Raw genomic sequence first — 21,355 nt, 5'->3', positions numbered from 1 at the left:
ACGCGGCTCGAGAGCGAAGAAGTCCGCAAACAACCGATGATGTGCAGCGATGTGTTCCCGGGGTACTATAGCTCGACGATGAAAAACCATGATTTTAGTCAAAAATTTATTTCCATTTTTTATAATCAAATTAGAGTGAAAGCATGATTAAGCATAAACTAAAATATATAAAAAGAAAAATTAGCATTCGGTATGTTTTCAATGTATGTCAACAAGTATCAATATTGAGGAGACATGTTAATGTGATATGTGAACAAATTCTCTGATAACAAATTGTCTCATCTGCTCTCTTTCTCTTCTTAATCTTTGTAGTGTGTGACAGAAAAATTGTGTGCATTTAGACATAAGGACGGACTGCAAGCGGACTAGGCATACGAGAAGAGCTCTTCCTCTGTAACTGAATAGGGTGGTGGCAGCACCTTCTTGGCAGCAGAGAAAACATCTGGAAAACCGATAGGGGCTTCAGTAATCGGTGAATCCAATACTGCATCCGGAATGGCATCCAGCGTCTCCTCCAACAATGATTTTATTGTCTGCAAGTTTAGACAATGTATGTCAAGATTGCAATACTTTATGAATATTCACCTAAATTTCTTTCATATTATTATCAACATTGACAAGCATTCTTGTTTTAATTTTTCTGCCAAATTATCTCTGCACTATGAGCACAAATTTCCTCTCATTTAGTTATGAGAAACGCATCATGTAGCATTTGAAAAGATAGTAGCCTACCGGGCAGGTGTGTAAAGCAGCATCAACTTTGCGCTTCCACAAACCATTTCCGGAGGATGAATGGAAAAAACCAAGCAAAGGCTGCACGTACAAATCGGCTTAAATGTCAAATCAAAATAGCATATATCTTCTCTAGCTTACTTTAAAAATAGTAAGAAATGATGATGAAATTAAAATTAGGATGCATCCATACTTTTGTAATCTCGCGAAGATTTGGTCTAGGTTCCTGATGTTCCAAGACTGAATCTCCATAAACCTGGAACTTTTCAAGTACCTGCATGGCAGAATGCAGATGGTACTGAGAAAATAAGGATCTCCACAACCACAATAAAATCAGAGAGATAGGTGACCAACCTGTCGCCTTGTTATAGTGCTAAGAGGTGCCCTGTATACTGCACTATCAACATGTCCCAAAACATTCCATGGACTGGAAGAAGGTCATTTTAGTTTTCAGTCAGCATGGATAAGCAAATAAAACGTGAATAAAAACTCATAAGTGTCTACTATTGAAACAGCACGTAGATATGACAAAATGTAGAGATAAATAAGTACATACTTATGATAAGCTGCACGTCCAACCATAACTCCATGGGCTCCTTCTCTCAGAGCTTCATTTACCTAGTTTTTGAAATACAAAATACGTGTGAGTGAGTTATTGTCTTGGTTAATGAAGACTGTGAAGAGAAATTTTACTACTAGTTAAAACCAAGAGGCTCTGAAGAGATATCCTTTCATAAAGCTCATTGCAAACAATTTAAAAGAAAAAAAATAGCCCATATGATTCTGAAGAAATTGAGTGTAAACCTAGATACTGATTTAAAGAAAAAGAATAATGCAGGTGCATCGTGAACATATTTACAAGACATGTTATACTTGAAATTACCTCATCAATAGTGTTTATGCCACCATTGATGGTGAACCGCAAATCAGGAAAATCGCGCAGGAGAGCATAGAAGAACTCATATCTGGAAAGAGTTGAGAGAAGTATAGCAATGAGATAAGAAACTAACTGAGGCAATGTAACACGTGACAATGGATAAGATTCAAACAATTTGTACTTTAAGGGTGGAATTGATCTATTTTCTCTGGGGCTGATTCCATTAAGTAGTGCCTTCCTGGAGTGTATTATGAAATGCCTCGTTGGTGATTGAGATGAGACCTTATATATGAAATCACCTGCAGAGAAACAAAAATGGAAGCTCATTATAGAGGAAAAGACTCAATCAGAACATATCCATATGCAGCCAACAATCACAGTAATTGGTACAAACAACTTTACATGCATGTAGTGAGTCACCAAACAATTGCAAGGCAAGAAATATAAAGAGAAACTCATATCTTATATTGGATGTGTAAGCAAAATACCTTCAAAAGGAAGAAAACTATACAACACTAGTCTAGGAAGATGGAAGCACTTACAAAGTTCATTATATGAATCGTGGTCATCGACGCCAATTCTGCATTTGACACTAACAGGAACATTTGTATTTGCAGCAATTACTGTCATGGCATCAGCAACAAACTTCCCTTGTAAAAGACAATATGATTAGGTTAGATAGCTTGCTGTAATAACTATTAAAAAATACCTTAAATTAGTAAGGCACCACTGCACACACCTTTGGATCAAGCATTAAACGCACCCCGAAACAGCCTTTTCCAGCAACCTTTGGACTTGGACAACCACAGCTGCCAACAATGTGTTGAGTATTAAAAATAGCAAAAGTTAGAGAATGGAATAAAAGGTGTATGCCTGTAATAAGAGAACAAACTTGAAATTGATTTCATCATAGCCATAAGGATTTGCAAGTTGAGTTGCTTTAGCAATGTTTTCCAAATCGTTTCCCCCAATTTGAAGTACTATAGGATGTTGCTCTGGACCAAATGCCAAGAATCTATCCTGGTAACCATAAAGATAAATGACATTAGACAAATAACAAAGGGAAAGCCCATGAAATCAGTTATGTTCCAGACTAAATAATACAGATTCACCACTTACCGTAAGGGTGGGAAAATATATCGAAATACTGATATATCGCATTAATCATACTGAAACAATATCTAGAATATCGAAATTTCATTATACAGTGATTTTCAGTTTGATATGATATCATACCAAATATATATACGTGACACAGTGGGTCAACTTGGGGGGACGATGAAGAAGAAAGGGGATGGCGGGAGCTATTCCAGCGGCGAAGCAGTGGTGATTTTAGACGAAGCAGGGGGGAGAGGAAACAGAAACAGAGACAAGAGGACTTTAAACGCAGATGCAACGGTGCAAACCCGGCGGCTGAGGTGAGGTTAGATGGGAAGAGGGTTTAGGATTGAGTGTGTGTTCGAGCATGAATGTGTGAAAGGAAGGTAGGGCGGCAGCTTTCTTAAAAATTAGGATTTCAGTAGTAGTATTACTTTTGGCGAGACCTATATTGACTGTATAAATGATTGAATGTATTGTTAAAGTTAGGGTTTCACACATTAAAAAGAAAGGCACAGGTGACAGTTTTATTAAAAATTAGTGTTCCACTTATTTTGGTGTGATTCGTGGGGCACATCTTCTGTGCCCCGCACTTCTGACAACACTAAGAGCAAAGCAGCACATCTTCTATTTGATATAAATCTCACCATGATCTAATCTTGTTCGAAAACATCCACAATGAAGCATTTCCTAAGATCTAGCAAGAGAACTGCCTCATCAATCTTAATTATTCCAATTTTTGGTCTACATAATGTTAGCTTCCATCTTTATTACCGAACCCAGGTTAGTTGATCTTTGATTCTTTTACACATTAATCTTGTAAAATCAAGTCCAACTCGAAGAATTATGTCATAATAAACTTGGATTGGTTTGCCAAAAATGTGCAATATTTGGATCATATCAGTGCATCTTTTCGTTAGGATAACAGAATAGAAAAACAGTGCAAGAAGCAACTACCAAATTCCCCTTCTGAAAAACAATTGTTTCTGCAGCAATCATTTCTGAATACAGCCAAGCTTTTTTGGATATGATACGTGCCAAAGTTCTATAGTGGTTGTCCGTCAAGTCCATCATTGGAGCAATACTGCATATCAGAGTATAGAATTAAAAGATAATCAAGCCAATTGACCACCATATTCAAAAAAAGATCTCAATATCTTGAAATCAGATGTATCACCTGAACCATGGTGGAGGGTAGCGGGTGGCCACCATAGTGCTCTCCTTGTGAAACTGGCACTTCTGATTGTAGCGATGCAATTTCCTTGATTTGGTAGGATTTGTATAATATAAGTTGGAGAACAATCTGCCATGGTTTTTCAGGACAACAGAATGAACAGGAGTTAAACAAGTAGACAAAATATGTCCGGTACACTTGATCATCCCTCTAAATGGACCGTGGCCTGCTCTTTCATGTACCTATCCATCGGATAGAGAGTGAAATCACAAAGGGGATGGTACTGAAAAGATGAAACCAAATAGTTGAATCCCACAACTAAATGATTCAAAGATACTCCAGACTAAATGAAGTAACCAACTTCAGCCAAACACATCCTAAAAATCTTAGCTTGGCATTGTTCTACATATACATAACAAAGATCTAAAACCAAAGGTCAATTGCTCATAACCCACTTTCTATAACACCCAAACATGAGAATAAATCAAATTAAACAATACAGATTATAAGATCTCAGACAAATATGCAACCAACTGTGTTAAGCAATTAACAGCTACATCAAAATCACCACTTCACAAAGCCAAACCGTGAATTATCACAACTTGAATCCTTAAACCCCATCCCATTAGTTTCCACATTTGCAAGTTCCAAGAACAGTCACAATTACCTTCCCATCTAAGAACAAAATAGAAATTTTATCCCCCCAGGGAAGACAAAAGAAATCGAAATCGACACACCGTTGCCAGATGTTCCTATGGTTAAAAATTAGTTTTTGACAAGATAAACAATGGGAACCTTTGGAATTAGCTCCATGTTGCAGAAGAGGGATTTTTTGAGAGACGAATAAATACAAATTTAGCACAAAGAAAGAAGAAGTTAAGAGAGAAGAAAAACTTACGAGTTAGTAGAAGAGATGGCCTAGGTCTTCTTCAGAGCAAAACGAAGTGAATGTAATGTGCGAGTTCAGGGAATTTGGGCCTTTTCTAATTCTAGATTTGGAATCATAGGCACCACAAAATATTTGTAGTATCATCCAAATCTAATTTTTCTGCCAAGCATAAAAAGGTTCAAATGCCAATCACTCCTTTTTCCTTTTCTGGCTTCTAAGTTCTACTCTACATGTTGTCACTAATTGTTTGATTTTCAGTTTTGGGAGACTAATTGATCGATTTATTATAATTACTTCAAATCGCATATTTTTTTAATTAATTTATTCTAAAATAATAAAATTGGAATATTACTTTTTATCCAAAACATTAGACATGTTATGATTATGATCTAGAGGTTCAAAAATCGGCAATTCTGGCTTAGAGAAACTAGGAACAGTAAGAGCATCCACATTGGTCGGCGGACAAGCAATAGCCCAGTCATAGCCCAGTCATGCCACATCAGCAGCACTAAATTCCTCCTGCCACATCAGCTGGACAAGCAACTGGACCAGCCACAGCCTTGCCACATCATCAGCACTAAAAATAAATAATTAACAATCACACAAGATACAGAATTAAATTCACGCCACATATACGGGAAAATTCGATAATTTCATTTAAATTTAAAAAAGGTACATAGTTTAACAAAATTAAATAATAAAAAAAAGAGGGAACATCATTTTTGGTCCACGAACTTTGTCAAAGTATCATTTTAGGTCCGTGAACTTTGAGTTAGTATCATTTGAGGTACTTTTTACTATTTCTAAGTTTTTTTTGGACGAAAATACCCTCAATACTGTCACGACCCAATTCTCGTTAAGGATAACAAGATTGAGTAATTCGCGACTAATGGGGGATTAAAGAAGCGGGGATAGAAATGGGGTTGAATCTGAAGGACTTGCCGAATGCCAAATGTGATATTTCAAAATAACAGTCAAGTATTTGATACAATCTCAGAATAGAATAATTTGACATGTCAACTGAATCAGAGTTCAATGATGAGACATTACTACTCTCGTTTAACAAAACACAGCGGAATAGGTCCCTACTGAACGACTTCGTGTATGAGGACACGAATCATCGAGAAATCCACACGATTATTTAATAGCATCAACTCCGATCAAATCTTCTCCATCTTGACGTTCAACCTGCACATTTATAAATACATGCAGGGCTGAGTATAGGAGTACTCAGTGGACACGTGCCGAAAACAAAACATATAAATATAAGTTGTCATCCATCAACAGTATCACACAAGGGTTTTCTTAAAAGGCCCGAGCATACTAAATTCTTTTGTGATCTTAAAATTCCGACTGATCAGTCTAAGTTCTTCAACTTTCCTACCATGTCTGAGAAACTCGTGTCGTGAAGGTGGCCACCTTCAACGAACACCCTCGCCGGCCAACCTCTCTCTAGGATGGCTCACAGCGCTCGCGCACAAAATTCCGAATAGGATTTGCGGTCCTATTGGGAACCGAATTCTTTATCAAATTTTTTGCATCGCCAAACTTTCGGTATATAGCCCTCACAGACAGGTCTCGAAAACAAACATTTTATGGCATGACAACAACTTTAAAATAATTCACATCTCCATTTTTGAGAAAAGATGATATTTCATAACTTCAAAATATTTGCTTTATATTCACACTATAGTGCTGGATATTTAAAAGAAAGCCCACCTCGTATGCTTATCTCCAATTAAATTCCTCGTTAAGCCTCACTTGCCCTTGAATATTTTCTCCCTTGAAAATAAATAGCGTAACACGCTAATTAGTACTTGAACTATTTTTCTGAAAAAGAATGCATGCATCCTATATGATAGCATCTATCTCTTAGTTTCGGCTCATTGGATTTTTCTTAAATCCTAACTCGGCTTTACTGCTCTGCATCACTTAATTATTCTCTTTACTTCTCTTGGAGAAATTCTATTTCTCTTAATAAAATATGGATTCTTAAAATCCCTCCTTAAATTCCTTCTTCTTCGAATTTTTCTTAAGGCCGCCCATGGCGTCGCGGGGCGACGCCGGTCGGCCCTTCGCGTCTCCGCTTAACATTCCCCGTTTTCGGAAAACTCAAATTATTCGGAAATTTGTTTAATTAGGCTCCAAGCTTAATTCCTTGAATTAATTCCTTCCAATCATATTTAAATTTCCAAGTCCACTAGATTTAATTAAGTGACCCAACCAACAAAACTCTCGGCCCAATTCATCTAATTAATTATAAGCCCAAGCCACAATTAATTTGAAGGCCCAATCAACAATTAACTCCAATTGGGTCAAGTACCCATTCTCTCTCTCCAATCGTGATTCACCATCTCCCTCACCCAAACTCCCATCTTCAACACAAGAAGGCATCGGCTCCTTCCTCAATCTCCGCCTCCACCTTCCGTTTCCTTTCTCCTTCTCGCATCTCCGGCGAGAATCGCGCCTCCTCTGCGTTGCCGCTCCAGAGTCGGCCTCTGCCTCTTCTCCCCAAATCCCCAATTCTCCTTCTCAAACTAAATCTTAGGGATTTCCCCCAAATCAATCGAGCACAGTGGCGTCGACTCTCCTTCGTCCACTCGGAGAAATCGCCGCTGTCTCGACAGACTCCGGAGTCCTTCGGCGCATGCTCCCCTTTCCACCGCATTTTCTCTCTCTCCGTCGGTATCACCGCATTTTCCACTAGACAAAATTGTATTTCCATTTCCATGTAAAACTTGGTGTTTTGTAACTTGTAATATTCTTACTTAGCATCATGATGTAACAATTGGGATGTACTCACTTTTCTTCTAATAAAAGCACTTCATTTATTCATTATTCTTGCAAAAGATTTCCTTGCACTTTAATTCCTCCAATTTCAAACTTAATTCATTTCAACGTTGGAGTTACAACGAAAATTATGCGTCCTTAAAAAGAGTATTAGGCTAATAAATTCGGCTTATCCAAATAAAAAAAGAAATCAAAATTCCGGGGTGTCACATTCCACCCTCCTTAAACGAAATTTCGTCCCGAAATTTGTATGGCTTTACTTGAACAGCTCGGGATAGCGCTCCCCTCATTTTATCTTCCAACTCCCACGTGGCCTCTTCCTGCCCGTGGTGCTCCCAAAGTACTTTTACTGAAGGAATACATTTGTTTCTTAACTGCTGCACCTTCCTGTCCAGAATTGCCTTCGGTTTTTCCTCATAGCTCAAATCCGGGTTTAATATCATCTCTTCCTGATGAATCACGTGCTTCGGATCAAACACATATTTCCTAAGCTGGGATACATGGAATACGTTGTGAATGTTTCCAAAGCTCGGAGGTAACGCCAATCGATAAGCCACTGGTCCCACTGCCTCTAGGATCTCGTACGGTCCTATATATCGGGGTCGGAGTTTTCCTTTGGCTCCAAATCTAGCTATCCCCTTCGAGGGTGACACTTTCAAGAAAACTTTACCTCTCACCTCAAACTGCAAATCAGTCCGTCGGACATCCGCATAGGACTTCTGTCTGTCCTGAGCCTCCTTGATCCTCTCTCGGATCTTTCTGAATTTCTATCATTTTCTCGATTATATCCGGGCCCAAAACCTTCCTCTCATCGACCTCGTCCCAATAGAGGGGTGATCTACACTTTTTCCCGTACAACGCCTCGTACGGAGCCATATCAATCATGGCCTGGTAGCTGTTGTTATAAGCAAATTCTATCAATGGCAGCACTTGCTCCCAATTGCTCCCTCTATCGAGCACTACTGCTCTCAGCATGTCCTCGAGCGTCTGAATTGTTCTCTCCGATTGTCCATCGGTTTGTGGGTGAAATGTCGTGGTAAAATTCAGTCGCGTCCCCAGCTCTTTCTGTAGGCTCTTCCAAAATCTGGACGTGAATTTGGCATCTCTATCCGACGTGATCGTCGCTGGTATGCCATGCAGGCGAATGATTTCCTTTACGTACAACTGGGCTAGTTTTTCTGATCCGTACGTGATAGGGATCGGTATAAAATGAGCGCTCTTAGTGAGACGATCGACTATTACCCAATTCGCGGTGTTTCCTCTTTGGGATCTAGGTAATCCTGTGATAAAATCCATGGCTATGTGTTTCCATTTCCACTCGGGAATCTCTAACGGCTGTAACTTTCCATAGGGTCGCTGGTGTAGTGCCTTCACTTGTTGACAGGCAAGACACCTCTCGACGTAGGAAGCTATATCTCTCTTCATGCCATCCCACCAGAACTTCTTCTTTAAGTCCTGATACATCTTTGTACTCCCTGGGTGGGCGGTGTATGAGGTATCGTGCGCTTCGCTCATTATCTCATTTCTGAGCTCCTCTTGGTTGGGTACACACAACCTCCCCTCAAACAGGAGCGCATTGTCTGCCTCTTCCTGGAAATTCTCTTGTTTGCCTATTCTCAATTTCAAACGCCACTTCTCTAGAGTTTCGTCCCGTCTCTGGGCCTCCTTGATCCTGGCCCTTAAATCGGGAACAACTACTAGAGCCGAAATTATGCTATCCACCGTCTCAGGTGCTCGCACCATCTCCAAACTCATTCTGTCGAGTTCTCTAAGCAGTTCTTCCTCCTGGGTGAACAGGACTGCCAGTTGGTGCTGACTCTTATGGCTCAACGCGTCTGCCACAATGTTGGCCTTCCTTGGATGGTAGTTTATGCCACAGTCGTAATCTTTCACTAGCTCGAGCCATCTTCTCCGTCTCATGTTCAAGTCCTTCTGCTCGAAGAAGTACTTGAGGCTCTTGTGGTCCATGAAAATCTCGCACCTAACTCCATATAGGTGGTGTCTCTAAATTTTCAACGCGTGAACCACTGCAGCTAGTTCTAGGTCGTGTGTTAGGTAGTTGAGCTCATGTGGTCTGAGCTTCCATGATGCATAGGCAATCACCTTTCCATTCTACATCAACACACACCCAAGTCCGCTCTTGGAAGCATCCGTATAGACAACGAAATCCATCCCTGATTCTGGGACTGCTAATACGGGTGCACTGGTCAATTCTCCTTTAGTAGCTGGAAGCTTGCCTCGCACTCGGGAGACCATGAGACTTTGGTTCCCTTCTTGAGTTGCTGAGTCATCGGCCTTGCGATCTTTGAAAATCCCTCAATAAACCTTCTGTAGTAGCCAGCTAGTCCGAGGAAACTTCGGATCTCGTTGGGCGTTGTCGGCGCCTTCCAATTCCTTACTGTCTCTACCTTGGCAGGATCCACTCGGATCCCTTCTGCGGTCACAATATGTCTCAGAAAATTCACCTCCTTGAGCCAGAATTCGCACTTGCTGAATTTGGCGTACAATTTCTCTGCCCGTAGCGTCTCTAGGGCAAGCCGCAGGTGTTCCTCGTGTTCCTTTTTGTTTTTAGAGTATAACAGCACGTCGTCGATGAAGACTAGGACAAACTTGTCGAGATATGGATGGAAAACGCGGTTCATCAGATCCATGAACACCGTCGGTGCATTCGTTAGTCCAAACGGCACCACCGTAAACTCATAGTGACCGTACCTAGTTCGAAAGGCCGTCTTGGGCACATCCTCTGGCTTAATCTTCAATTGGTGATAACCTGACTTCAGGTCCATTTTGGAGAACACACTGGCTCCCTTGAGCTGGTCAAACAGATCGTCGATCCTGGGTAACGGGTACTTGTTCTTGAGGGTTGTCTTGTTAAGCTCTCGGTAGTCCACACACATTCTCATGGTTCCGTCTTTCTTCTTGACGAACATCACAGGTGCTCCCCACGGCGAGACGCTGGGTCTGATAAATCCCTGGTCCAGGAGTTCTTGCAACTGTACCTTTAGTTCATCCAGTTCCTTTGGAGCCATTCGATATGGTGCCTTTGATACCGGGGCAGATCCTGGTTCTAGATCTATGGTGAACTCTACTTGTCGGTCTGGCGGTAGACTCGGTAGTGTGTCAGGAAACACATCTGGGAAGTCGCGAGCGACTTCGACTTCTTCTAATTTTCTCTATTCTTTCTCTTCTTTGTTCAAGTAGACAAGGTACGCTGGGGATCCCTTCTTCATCAACTTGCTGGCTTGCAGCATTGATATTACGGACTTCCGGGTTCCTATGGAGATTCCGTGAAAGCGAGTAGCTTCACCTTCGGGGGTTTTAAAGGAAATTTGCCTTTCTTTGCATAAGATGGTGGTATGGTTTTTAGCCAGCCAGTCCATTCCTAGGATTATGTCTACGTCCCACATAATTATAACACTGAGATTGTTCGCTACAACCTTAAGTTCGCCCAGAGTGATTTCTAAGTTCGAGCAAGTACGAGATATTTCTATCCGTCCTCCTACTGGGGAAACTACTTCCATCCTATGTTCAGATTCTTTCGTATCAAGTTTCAGAGTAGTCACGCAATGAGCAGATATAAAAGAATGCGAAGCACCAGTATCAAACAGAAGCATAACGGGTGCGTTGAAAAGCTTACCCATGCCTGCCAAATTTCCCTGGTTCACCTCGGGCTGCTTCTGCCTCATTGCATAAGCCTAAGCCTGTGTCGGGAGTTTCGGCCTCTGCTGCTGATTCCTTAGTGTCTGCTGTGAATTTGATCCAGGTCGAACATTCATTGCGCGCAGTTGTGGGCGCTGAGCTGACGGGTGAGGTTTTGCTCCCGTCCCTGGATTCTTGTTTGGGCAGTTCTTAGCAAAGTGGCCAGCTCTTCCGCAGTTGAAGCAAGTATCAGCCCATGCCTTGCAGATGCCGCGATGCAGCCGGTTGCATGTGGGACACGGACTAGGTCCTGACGTGTTCCCCTTGAATGATCCGGGGGTAGCTTGGTATCCACCATATTGTGGCCTGCTTGGTCCATATCCTCCCTTCTTAGGATCAGGCTGAGCTCGTGGTCCCTCCCACTTTCTCTTGTCCCTAGGTGCTTGGGACTGAGTCGGGGATAGAGTAGGGTTCACAGTTGGGGCAGTCTTTTCCCCTGGCATGGCTACCTCGATGTTCAGTGCTCGTCCCAGAGCCTCAGTGTAGGACAGTCCTCCGTGGCTAGCCAGCGTCATGCGTATCTCGTGCCTCAGACCAGTACAGAACTTTTCAGCCATCTTGGCGTCGGTATCTACCTGATCTGGGGCGTACCGAGCCATCTCACAGAACATCCGGTCGTAGTCTGTTACCGACATTCGTCCTTGCTTCAGATGATAGAATTCAGCTTCCTTTTTCTTCCTGTAGCTCTTGGGAATATACTTCTCATAGACCTCAGTTTTAAATTCATCCCAAGTCATTTCTCCCAGTTGCATCGGAGCCATAGTCTTTTTCCTCGCCTCCCACCAAAAGTCCGCGGGTCCAGTTAGTTGAAAAGTCACACAGGACAATCACTCCTGGTCGGTGCAGTGTAAGAAGTCAAATATGCGCTCCAGTGTGCGGATCCATGTTTCTGCCACCGTTGGGTCTCCTAACCTGTTAAACGTTGGTGGGTTCTGTCTCTGAAACATCTCTTCGACCCGACGGTCCTGTGGTTGGGGTGGTGGCAGGGGTGGTGACGGTGGTGGAACTGGCGATGGAGGTGGTGTTACCTCATTCCACTCCTATTGCACTTCCCCTTCAAAGATTGGAAGGTCGTTTCGGGCTTGACCTCGGCCCCTTCCACGACCTCGGCCTCGTGGCCTGCCAGCCCTTCGTGGTGGCATCCTGTTGGTTTATGTAACTTCTTAATAAGTATACAACACACACGATAGCTAAACAAAAAACGTGGATCTTCAAGATATAAATGAACACCGCTTTTCAAGATATCGAGATTTCATATATAATCGCAAATCCAGTACATCATAAGAGGTTGCCTCGAAAGGTCTTTTTACCAAAAGGAACGCACATCCAAGTACGCATCATGAAGTCCCGGTACTGCAGAACATCACCAAAAGTACTTAGCCACTGCCCGTCTAACAGCTCGGGTCTGACGTGCTAATCCAAAAGAAATCTACTAAAACCTCAAAAGAAAACACTACATCGGAACGCCATCATACTAAGACGTTTCTGTTAGAGTTTTGTATACTAGAAATCACCTTTCGAGTGATTGCATATTGTAAAACTCTAATGGTTATTTTCCATTAAATGCAACAGATTATTTTTGTCCTAATGTTGTTATGTTTTACATTTAATGGTTGTTTATTGCATATTTAAATGTATAAGCAAACGTAACAAAGTCTAAATCTTTGTTTTAGTAGACCGGTTGAAAGAAGGAATAAGACCTTGTTAAACATGGTCCGTTCGATGATGAGCTTTGCACGGTTACCTATTTCGTTTTGGGGACATGGCTTGCTTTCTGCAAGTCATATTTTAGAAAATTTACCATCAAAATCCGTACCTAAAACTCCATATGAGTTGTGGACTGGGCGTAAGCCCAATCTAGCACATCTCAAGGTTTGGGGTTGCCCGGCTCATGTATTGGAAAATGATCCAACTAAGCTAGGATCAAGGACGGAGGTATGTTTGTTTATAGGGTACCCTAGAGGGACGAAAGGCTATGAATTCTTTAGCCTCCGAGACAAGAAAGTCATTGTGAGTACTCACGCGACATTCTTAGAGGAAGACTATGTAATGAATCATAAACCCAGCAGTGAAGTGGCTCTTGATGAGCTAACTTCTGTCACAAGTTCCATTAACCAAGAACAAGTACCAAGTGTACAAACAATTCCCGAAACTTCAACTTCTACTCAAAATATTGTAGTGCCGCGCCGCAGTGGGAGGGTCTCGCAAGAGCCCGACAGATACATTGGTTTGGGAGAATCTATGGATCACTCCTCGGACAACAATGTATTAGATCCCTGGAACTTTGCGGAGGCGCAGGCAGATGTCGATCATTGCGAATGGGTGAAAGCAATGGATTCGGAACTACAATCTATGATAGACAAAGACGTCTACGATTTGTCCATCCTACCCGAAGGCTGTACTGCCATTGGGAGCAAGTGGATATATAAACGTAAACGTGGACCCGATGGACGAGTTAAAGTCTTCAAAGCAAGACTAGTGGCCAAGGGGTATACCCAAAAGGAAGGCATCGATTATGATGAGACCTTCTCCCCAGTGGCCATGCTCAAATCGATCCGGATATTGTTGTCTATTGCAGCTTATACGGATTGGGATGTATGGCAGATGGACGTTAAGACTGCGTTTCTAAACGGCAGTCTTGAGGAGACCATCTAAATGGAACAACCCGAAGGATATGCCATAAAGGGCAAAGAACACATGGTTTGGAAGCTTAAGAAGGCCATTTATGGCCTCAAGCAAGCATCTAGATCGTGGAACCAATGTTTCGATCAAACTGTTTGCAAGTTTGGATTCGAAAAGTGCCCAAGTGAAAGCTGCGTGTATAAGAAAGTTGATAAGGGGAATGTAGTGTTCTTAGTTTTATATGTAGATGGCATTCTTCTAATTGGAAACAATAAAAAGATGTTGTCATCAGTTCGAACATGGTTATCAAACCAGTTCGAGATGAAGGATATGGGAGACGCGGGACACATCCTCGGGATTAAGGTTCTTCGGAATCGAGAGAAGAAGATGTTGTGCTTATCTCAAGAATCTTACATCGAAACAGTACTTATTCGCTTTAGCATGCAGGATGCCAAGAAAGGTTTCTTACCTTTTAGACATGACATTCATTTATCTCAAGAGATGTGCCCTAAAACGCCGTCTGAGATACAGGAAATGAGAAGGATTCCATATGCTTCGGCAGTTAGAAGTCTCATGTATGCTATGCTTTGTACTAGACCTGATATTTGATTTGTTGTTGGCATGGTGGCAAGATATCAGTCGAATCCGGGCCGAGGACATTGGACTGCCGTAAAGAACATACTCAAGTACCTTAAACGGACTAAGGGCTATGCTCTAGTTTACAATGCAGCCGAGCTCTGTCCTTTGGGATATACTGACTCAGACTTTCAAGCTGATCAGGACTCGAGAAAATCTACTTCAGGATATGTGTTCACCTTAGGAGGTGGAGCCGTAATTTGGAAGAGTGTGAAGCAGAAATGCATCGCGGACTCGACCATGGAAGCCGAGTATGTGGCCGCTTCAGAGGCTGCAAAAGAGGCTGTATGGTTCAAGAACTTCCTTATGGATTTAGGTGTGGTTTCGAATCTGCCCAAGAGCATCACCATTTATTGTGACAATTCTGGTGCTGTGGCAAACTCGAAAGAACCAAGAGCTCACAAAGCGAGCAAACACATAAAGCGGAAGTATCATATCATTAGAGATATAGTGTAGAGAGGAGACATAAAAGTGGTCAAGATTGCGTCAGAGAACAACCTGGCAGATCCTTTTACAAAGGCTTTGGCGGTGAAACCATTCGACTGCCACGTTGAAGGGATGGAAGTTCGACTCATTCAAGACCTCAACTCGCTTTCAGTATAAGTGGGAGAAATTTAGACGTGTGCACTACCATTTTGTATACTCGAAAGCTGTTTTGAGTATAAGTGGGAGATTGTTAGGGTTTTGTATACTAGAAATCACCTTTCGAGTGATTGCATACTGTAAAACTCTAATGGTTACTTTCCAATAGATGCAACAGATTATTTTTGTCATAATGTTGTTATATTTTACATTTAATGGTTGTTTATTGCATATTTAAATGTATAAGCAAGCGTAACAAAGTCTAAGTCTTTGTTTTAGTAGACCGGTTGTGGACATCGTCCAATTTAAGGTAACACGGTCAGTTCTAAACAAAGAAAAATAAGAATTTCACAACCTATATAGGCCTAGACTACCTATCGCGAAAGGTTGCAATGTCAGTCCGATTATTTCTAAGTCTTATTGAAATAAGATGACGTTGGTGTGGTATAGCACTGAATGGATCTAACAGCAAGACGAGTCTTTATGCTATCTACTGAAAGACGAGGTCTTGATAATTAATTTCTTAATCAATGTACGTTAGCATTGAGCATACGATATTGAGTATCCACTACTTTGACTTACCAAGGGTGCGGGTTTTTCGTAACCCAACGATCCAGGTATATTGGGTAGTGGTGATCATTATCTAGAGGTGCTAGGATTGCTATTATGTTGAAACGTGCGCGAGGAGAGTCTCGTTTGATAACATCCACAAGAGGAGCTCGAAACAAGGTTTTATTATTCGAAACCTAGCTAGTTGGAGTTTAATTACTCTATGAATAATAAATAAGAGTTTCTTGCTAAGTCCACTCTTAGAGAATAAAATATGTTAATTAATTAAGTCCATAGCAGACAATAATTAATTAATGGATGTTTCTATCTTAAGCACGGGAAATAAATTGAACGCGAATAAAGGAAACCCGGAATACTTGTAATTTCGGATTTGGAAAGGCAGTGCAATATTACTTCTGTAGTGGCTGCTTGTAATATTCCAATATAAGCTTATATTAAATTGTGGGTTCAATTTAATTAGTAAAAAGCTAATTGGGTGAGGCCTGATCCAAATTCTTCCTTAGATCTCTGACTGGGCCCAATATGTGACTTATATAAATAGGAGAATAAAGGAGACAGAAAACACACCTTTTTCCACTCACAAATTTTCATCCACTCCTTTGAGAGAGAGAAATCGAAAATTACCTTCCTCCGTGAGCTGAGTTCTGTCTTCGTTATTCAAGTCCTAATACGTTGGTGAGATTTGCCCACACAAATATCGGCGTATAGTCCGGGACACCAGTCAGAAGATCTGAGGTCTTGTATTGAAGATCTTCACGTGGAGACGGAGCGAGCCATCATCGATTCTTGATTGAATCAACGAGGTAAATTGGCTAATTCCGTAGTAAGCATGTTTTAGGGATTTTATATGCTAAAGCATGTTTTAATTCAAGTTATGAGCATGATACATGTGAAAATTGCGCGAATAGAATTTGTCTAAATAATCTGGTAAATAGATCAAATTCATGTGATCGGATATTGAACGCACGCTTCCGCTGCCAACCCCTTCAGTTTCTGATGGTACAAGCCACCTACTGCTCATCAGTACCAAACCCACTTCCCAGAAGAGGTGTAGTAGCTGCAGTCCCGGACGTCCTCACAGTCGCTGTTCTGCGAGCGCTCCCTCTTTGACCACCCGCTCCTCTTCAGTGTCAACGAGTATGGGGTTGTTCTCCGCCTCCCCGCAAGCCCAGTCCCACCTGAGGTGCGGGTCTTCCAAGCTCTCCTCGGTGGGGACTCGGGGTGCGGCATCATCCCCGACCTCCCGGAGGTGTGGCCATATAGCATCCACGCGCACCATAAGCCTCCCCATGTCTGGGTGGTCGGTCTCAGTAGTCGAGTGGGAGTGCGGGAAATTGCTCGGGACCGTCAGGGCCTGCAACCGAGAGCTTCCGACTGGAGCGGCCACTGGCGGGCCCTCCTCCTCGTCCTTCTCTGAAACAGCGATAGGGGCCTTTCCCTTTCGGGCAGCCTCATGTGCCTCACGCCCTGCCTCTGCAAGGATAGTGGGGTCTCGAGTGAAAGGTGAGTTCGGCGGTCCCCTGGGTAGAGTCGGAGTCCTACTCCCTGCTGTTGGCCGAGATGGCCCTGCTTCGGACTCCTACTGACTGGGATATCCTGGCGCCACTGGTGCCAGAGGGTCCTGTACCTCAGGCACTGGCGAGTCGGTCAGCAAGGGTGGAACCGATCCGTAGCACACAAAGCGAGTGAACACTGCTGACAGAAATCTAGGGAAGTCTCCCACCAAGTCGTAAGCAGGGTAGGCGGTGACTATGTACTCATCGGCCACCATGGTGGCCCATTCTCTCCATCCATCAGGGAGCAAGCTTAGTAGGTGAACTATGCCGCATCCCACCATAGGCGCTGAAAGTGCGCCAAGAACTCCCCCAGTGAGTCACCATAGCACCTCTGATAGGTTTGGTAGGCCTTCACATACTCTTCGGGGCTAGCACCCCTCTTAACCCGCTTCCGTGCGGTAAAACGACGACGAGCCATCTACACAAGGATATGACTTTTAGTCAGAGAAGGCAACGCAAGAAAACAGAACGCGAAAAACACAACGTAAGCGATGCATGCGAGTGTAAGGGATCATCCTCTAGAGCCACTATACTGCGTGATCTATCATCAAATGACTAAGTTCTCATCTCAAAACTATCATTCTACAAGGTCTTGGTGAAAACATCAAATCTTTCTCAGTCTAAACGAGTGGTTCGGTTACAGTGAGGATTTATCTTGTGCTATTCCCTTATAGCATCGTTCCTCGCCCTTTTGTCTCAAGAGTTGCCCCTCTTGTGCTCTTATGCACTGGGCGTCGGCTTCCTTTGTGAAAAGTCGTTTCTCTTGGGTTCACGCTTTTGTGCTTAGCTTCGTGATACATTATCTATCTCACAAATCGATTGCTCGGGAAAGCAATCATAGGATTTATAGTTCAATCTTTGTAGTTCCAGTTTGAACTACATTCTCTAGGAAAGTTCTTATTTCTTTTCGATTCTTCTTTATTTTCTTTATCAGGTGGGCATTCTCGTCGCACTTGGTTCTAGCGACCTCAAAATCTCGCTTCTTTAACTTTCACCTCGGTTGAACGTCCAGGAGTATTGATCGAGTCGATTACTTGGGAGGATCTAGCGAACAAGTCTAGATCTTAACTGAAGAAATGTGTGGGTAGCAGAGCCGTAAAGAAACTAGGGCACTGATACCACTCTGTCACGACCCAATTCTCGTTAAGGATAACAAGATTGAGTAATTCGCGGCTAATGGGGGATTAAAGAAGCGGGGATAGAAATGGGGTAGAATCTAAAGGACTTGCCGAAGGCCAAATGTGATATTTCAAAATAACAGTCACGTATTTGATACAATCTCATAATAGAATAATTTGACATGTCAACTGAATCAGAGTTCAATGATAAGACATTACTATTCTCGTTTAACAAAACACAGCGAAATAGGTCCCTACTGAACGACTTCGTGTATGAGGACACGAATCGTCGAGAAATCCACACGATTATTTAATAGCATCGACTCCGATCAAATCTTCTCCATCTTGACGTTCAACCTGCACATTTATAAATACATGCAGGGCTGAGTACATGAGTACTCAGTGGACACGTGCCGAAAATAAAACATACAAATATAAGTTGTCATCCATCAGCAGTATCACACGAGGGTTTTCTTAAAAGGCCCGAGCATACTAAATTCTTTTGTGATCTTAAAAGTCCGACTGATCAGTCTAAGTTCTTCAACTTTCCTACCATGTCTGAGAAACTCGTGTCGTGAAAGTGGCCACCTTCAACGAACACCCTCGCCGGCCAACCTCTCTTTAGGATGGCTCACAGCGCTCGCGCACGAAATTCCGAATAGGATTTGCGGTGCTATTGGGAACCGAATTCTTTATCAAATTTTTGGCATCGCCAAACTTTCGGCATATAGCCCTCATAGACAGGTCTCGAAAACAAACATTTTATGGCATGACAACAACTTTAAAATAATTCACATCTCCATTTTTGAGAAAAAAGATGATATTTCATAACTTCAAAATATTTGCTTTATATCCACACTATAGTGCTGGATATTTAAAAGAAATCCCACCTCGTATGCTTATCTCCAATTAAATTCCTCGTTAGGCCTCACTTGCCCTTGAATATTTTCTCCCTTGAAAATAAATAGCGTAACACGCTAATTAGTACTTGAACTATTTTTCTGAAAAAAGAATGCATGCATCCTATAGGATAGCATCTATCTCTTAGTTTCGGCTCATTGGATTTTTCTTAAATCCTAACTCGGCTTTACTGCTCTGCAGCACTTAATTATTCTCTTTACTTCTCTTGGAGAAATTCTATTTCTCTTAATAAAATATGGATTCTTAAAATCCCTCCTTAAATTCCTTCTTCTTCGGAATTTTCTTAAAGCCGCCCATGGCGTCGCAGGGCGACGCCGGTCTGCCCTTCGCGTCACCGCTTAACATTCCCCGTTTTCAGAAAACTCAAATTATTCGGAAATTTATTTAATTAAGCTCCAAGCTTAATTCATTGAATTAATTCCTTTCCAACCATATTTAAATTTCCAAGTCCACTAGATTTAATTAAGTGACCCAACCAACAAAACTCTCGGCCCAATTAATCTAATTAATTATAAGCCCAAGCCACAATTAATTTGAAGGCCCAATCAACAATTAACTCCAATTGGGTCAAGTACCCATTCTCTCTCTCCCATCGTGATTCACCATCTCCCTCACCCAAACTCCCATCTTCAACACAAGAAGGCATCGGCTCCTTCCTCAAGCTCCGCCTCCACCTTCCGTTTCCTTTCTCCTTCTCGCATCTCCGGCGAGAATCGCGCCTCCTCTGCGTTGCCGCTCCAGAGTCGGCCTCTGCCTCTTCTCCCCAAATCCCCAATTCTCCTTCTCAAACTAAATCTTAGGGATTTCCCCCAAATCAATCGAGCACAGTGGCGTCGACTCTCCTTCGTCCTTCTCGGCGAAATCGCCGCTGTCTCGACAGGCTCCGGAGTCCGTCGGCGCATGCTCCCCTTTCCACCGCATTTTCTCTCTCTCCGTCGGTATCGGGGAGCCCTCGGCCACCCGACGGCAGGGCTGCCGCCTGCTGCGTCGCCGTCTAGCGTCCTCGGCTCGCCTCGCCGGCCTAAGCTAAGTCCTCTCCCCCCCTTTCCCTTTTTAATACCGTTAATTAAGCAGTGGCTACGCACTCTTCGTTCATTAACTAACTGATCTCGCGGGGTCGTTTAAGAAAGCTCGGGAGAAGCTTGCTATCTATCCTCATGTTTAATGATTTATCGAGAGGCATCTAGTTGTTACGTTGAGATTCTAGTTTCATCGTTGATGAGCTCTATCGATTTGGGTTGCTTTTTTTACTGTGGTGTATCCTATTGAGTTGCTATGTTCTTTAACTCCTAATTGTTCTATATGATGCAAGCTGTTGGTTTTGTGAGGATACCTTGCTTGGTGATTCTCGATTGTAGCGGGTTTTCTCCGTGCGGCCGTAGACTCCCTCGTCTGTTTCCTCCTCCCTGACCTTTGCTGCAAATTTCTATATGTGTTGTGAAGCTTGTAGTGACTAAGGGTGGAGGGAATGGAGGTGGTGAGGCTGCTTATATAGCTCACACAATCTGGCATTTTGTGCCAGATCCTTGGGAGATTGCATTGTCTATTTTGGGGCTGCAGTGTTGGCCTCCTTTTGAGGTTGATGAATGTGTTCTTCATGCTAGATTGGTGATAAACTTGGCTGCCTCCCTTGGCTGCCAGATTGACCTCGGTTGAGGGGATGGGGAATCTGACCCATGATCCCTTTTAAGCATATACCAAGCTCATTTCACTAGGTCCATTTGTCTTGGTTCCTACTTTGGTGTAACTGAATGGGTGACAGAAGGGAGCTGATCTTGGCTCTATTTTGCAGCCTACAGGCTGACCTATACAGCTCTATTTCTCCTCATTTCCTTATTGAGCTTGTGCCTCCCTCTTCCCTTACTTGTGTCTAACATCTAACACCCCTTTTTGTGTAAACTTTGCAGGTGTAGGCTGCCCTTCTTGGAGTCATGTGGAGGGGATTTTCGAGAGGAAGGATAAGAGAAGGGGATTGGTTCACATGATAATCTTATCTTAATTCCCTCCTTGGTTAAACCCTTATCCTAGGTTGGAGATAGACAAAATTGTATTTCCATCTCCATGTAAAACTTGGTGTTTTGTAACTTGTAA

The 21,355-nt window shown here is 42.6% G+C and overlaps 2 protein-coding genes across 3 annotated transcripts; both read right to left on the bottom strand.

Moving 5' to 3' along the window:
• Positions 1-154: 154 nt before the first annotated feature.
• LOC121753591 (tRNA-dihydrouridine(20/20a) synthase-like) lies at positions 155-5,046 on the bottom strand. 2 transcript variants are annotated; one of them, XM_042148805.1, is made up of 13 exons: positions 4,780-5,046; positions 3,885-4,123; positions 3,665-3,791; positions 2,502-2,629; positions 2,349-2,418; positions 2,152-2,254; positions 1,791-1,908; positions 1,616-1,697; positions 1,289-1,350; positions 1,087-1,159; positions 926-1,006; positions 733-813; positions 155-533 (listed from the first exon to the last, which is right to left on the bottom strand). In XM_042148805.1, exons 2-13 carry the CDS (start codon positions 4,085-4,087, stop codon positions 366-368), a joined length of 1,296 nt encoding a protein of 431 aa, XP_042004739.1. In that variant the 5' UTR covers positions 4,088-4,123; positions 4,780-5,046; the 3' UTR covers positions 155-365. The 2 variants fall into 2 exon arrangements, with proteins under 2 accessions (XP_042004739.1, XP_042004740.1); XM_042148806.1 differs by having other exon boundaries at positions 3,885-4,010; positions 4,780-5,027.
• Positions 5,047-10,733: 5,687 nt separating this feature from the next.
• On the bottom strand, positions 10,734-11,246 carry LOC121754719. Its single transcript, XM_042150034.1, has one exon. It carries the CDS (start codon positions 11,244-11,246, stop codon positions 10,734-10,736), a length of 513 nt encoding a protein of 170 aa, XP_042005968.1.
• Between the last annotated feature and the right edge of the window lie 10,109 nt (positions 11,247-21,355).

This window comes from Salvia splendens, chromosome 11, assembly GCF_004379255.2.
Source record: "Salvia splendens isolate huo1 chromosome 11, SspV2, whole genome shotgun sequence".
NCBI lineage: Eukaryota > Viridiplantae > Streptophyta > Magnoliopsida > Lamiales > Lamiaceae > Salvia > Salvia splendens.
The sequence above is the reverse complement of the archived record's forward strand: the minus strand, read 5'-3'. Positions and strand labels throughout refer to the sequence as shown.

Bases quoted from the DNA above. Each gene is read 5' to 3' on its own strand.
- LOC121753591 (XM_042148805.1), bottom strand. From the start codon at position 4,087: ATGATCAAGTGTACCGGACATATTTTGTCTACTTGTTTAACTCCTGTT. The intron at 2,630-3,664 runs GTAGTTGCTTCT...TATGGTTACCAG, and splicing joins TTTTTCAGAAGGGGAATTTG to GATAGATTCTTGGCATTTGG. The intron at 1,909-2,151 runs GTAAGTGCTTCC...GTTTCTCTGCAG, and splicing joins CGATTCATATAATGAACTTT to GTGATTTCATATATAAGGTC.
- LOC121754719 (XM_042150034.1), bottom strand. From the start codon at position 11,246: ATGAGGCAGAAGCAGCCCGAGGTGAACCAGGGAAATTTGGCAGGCATG.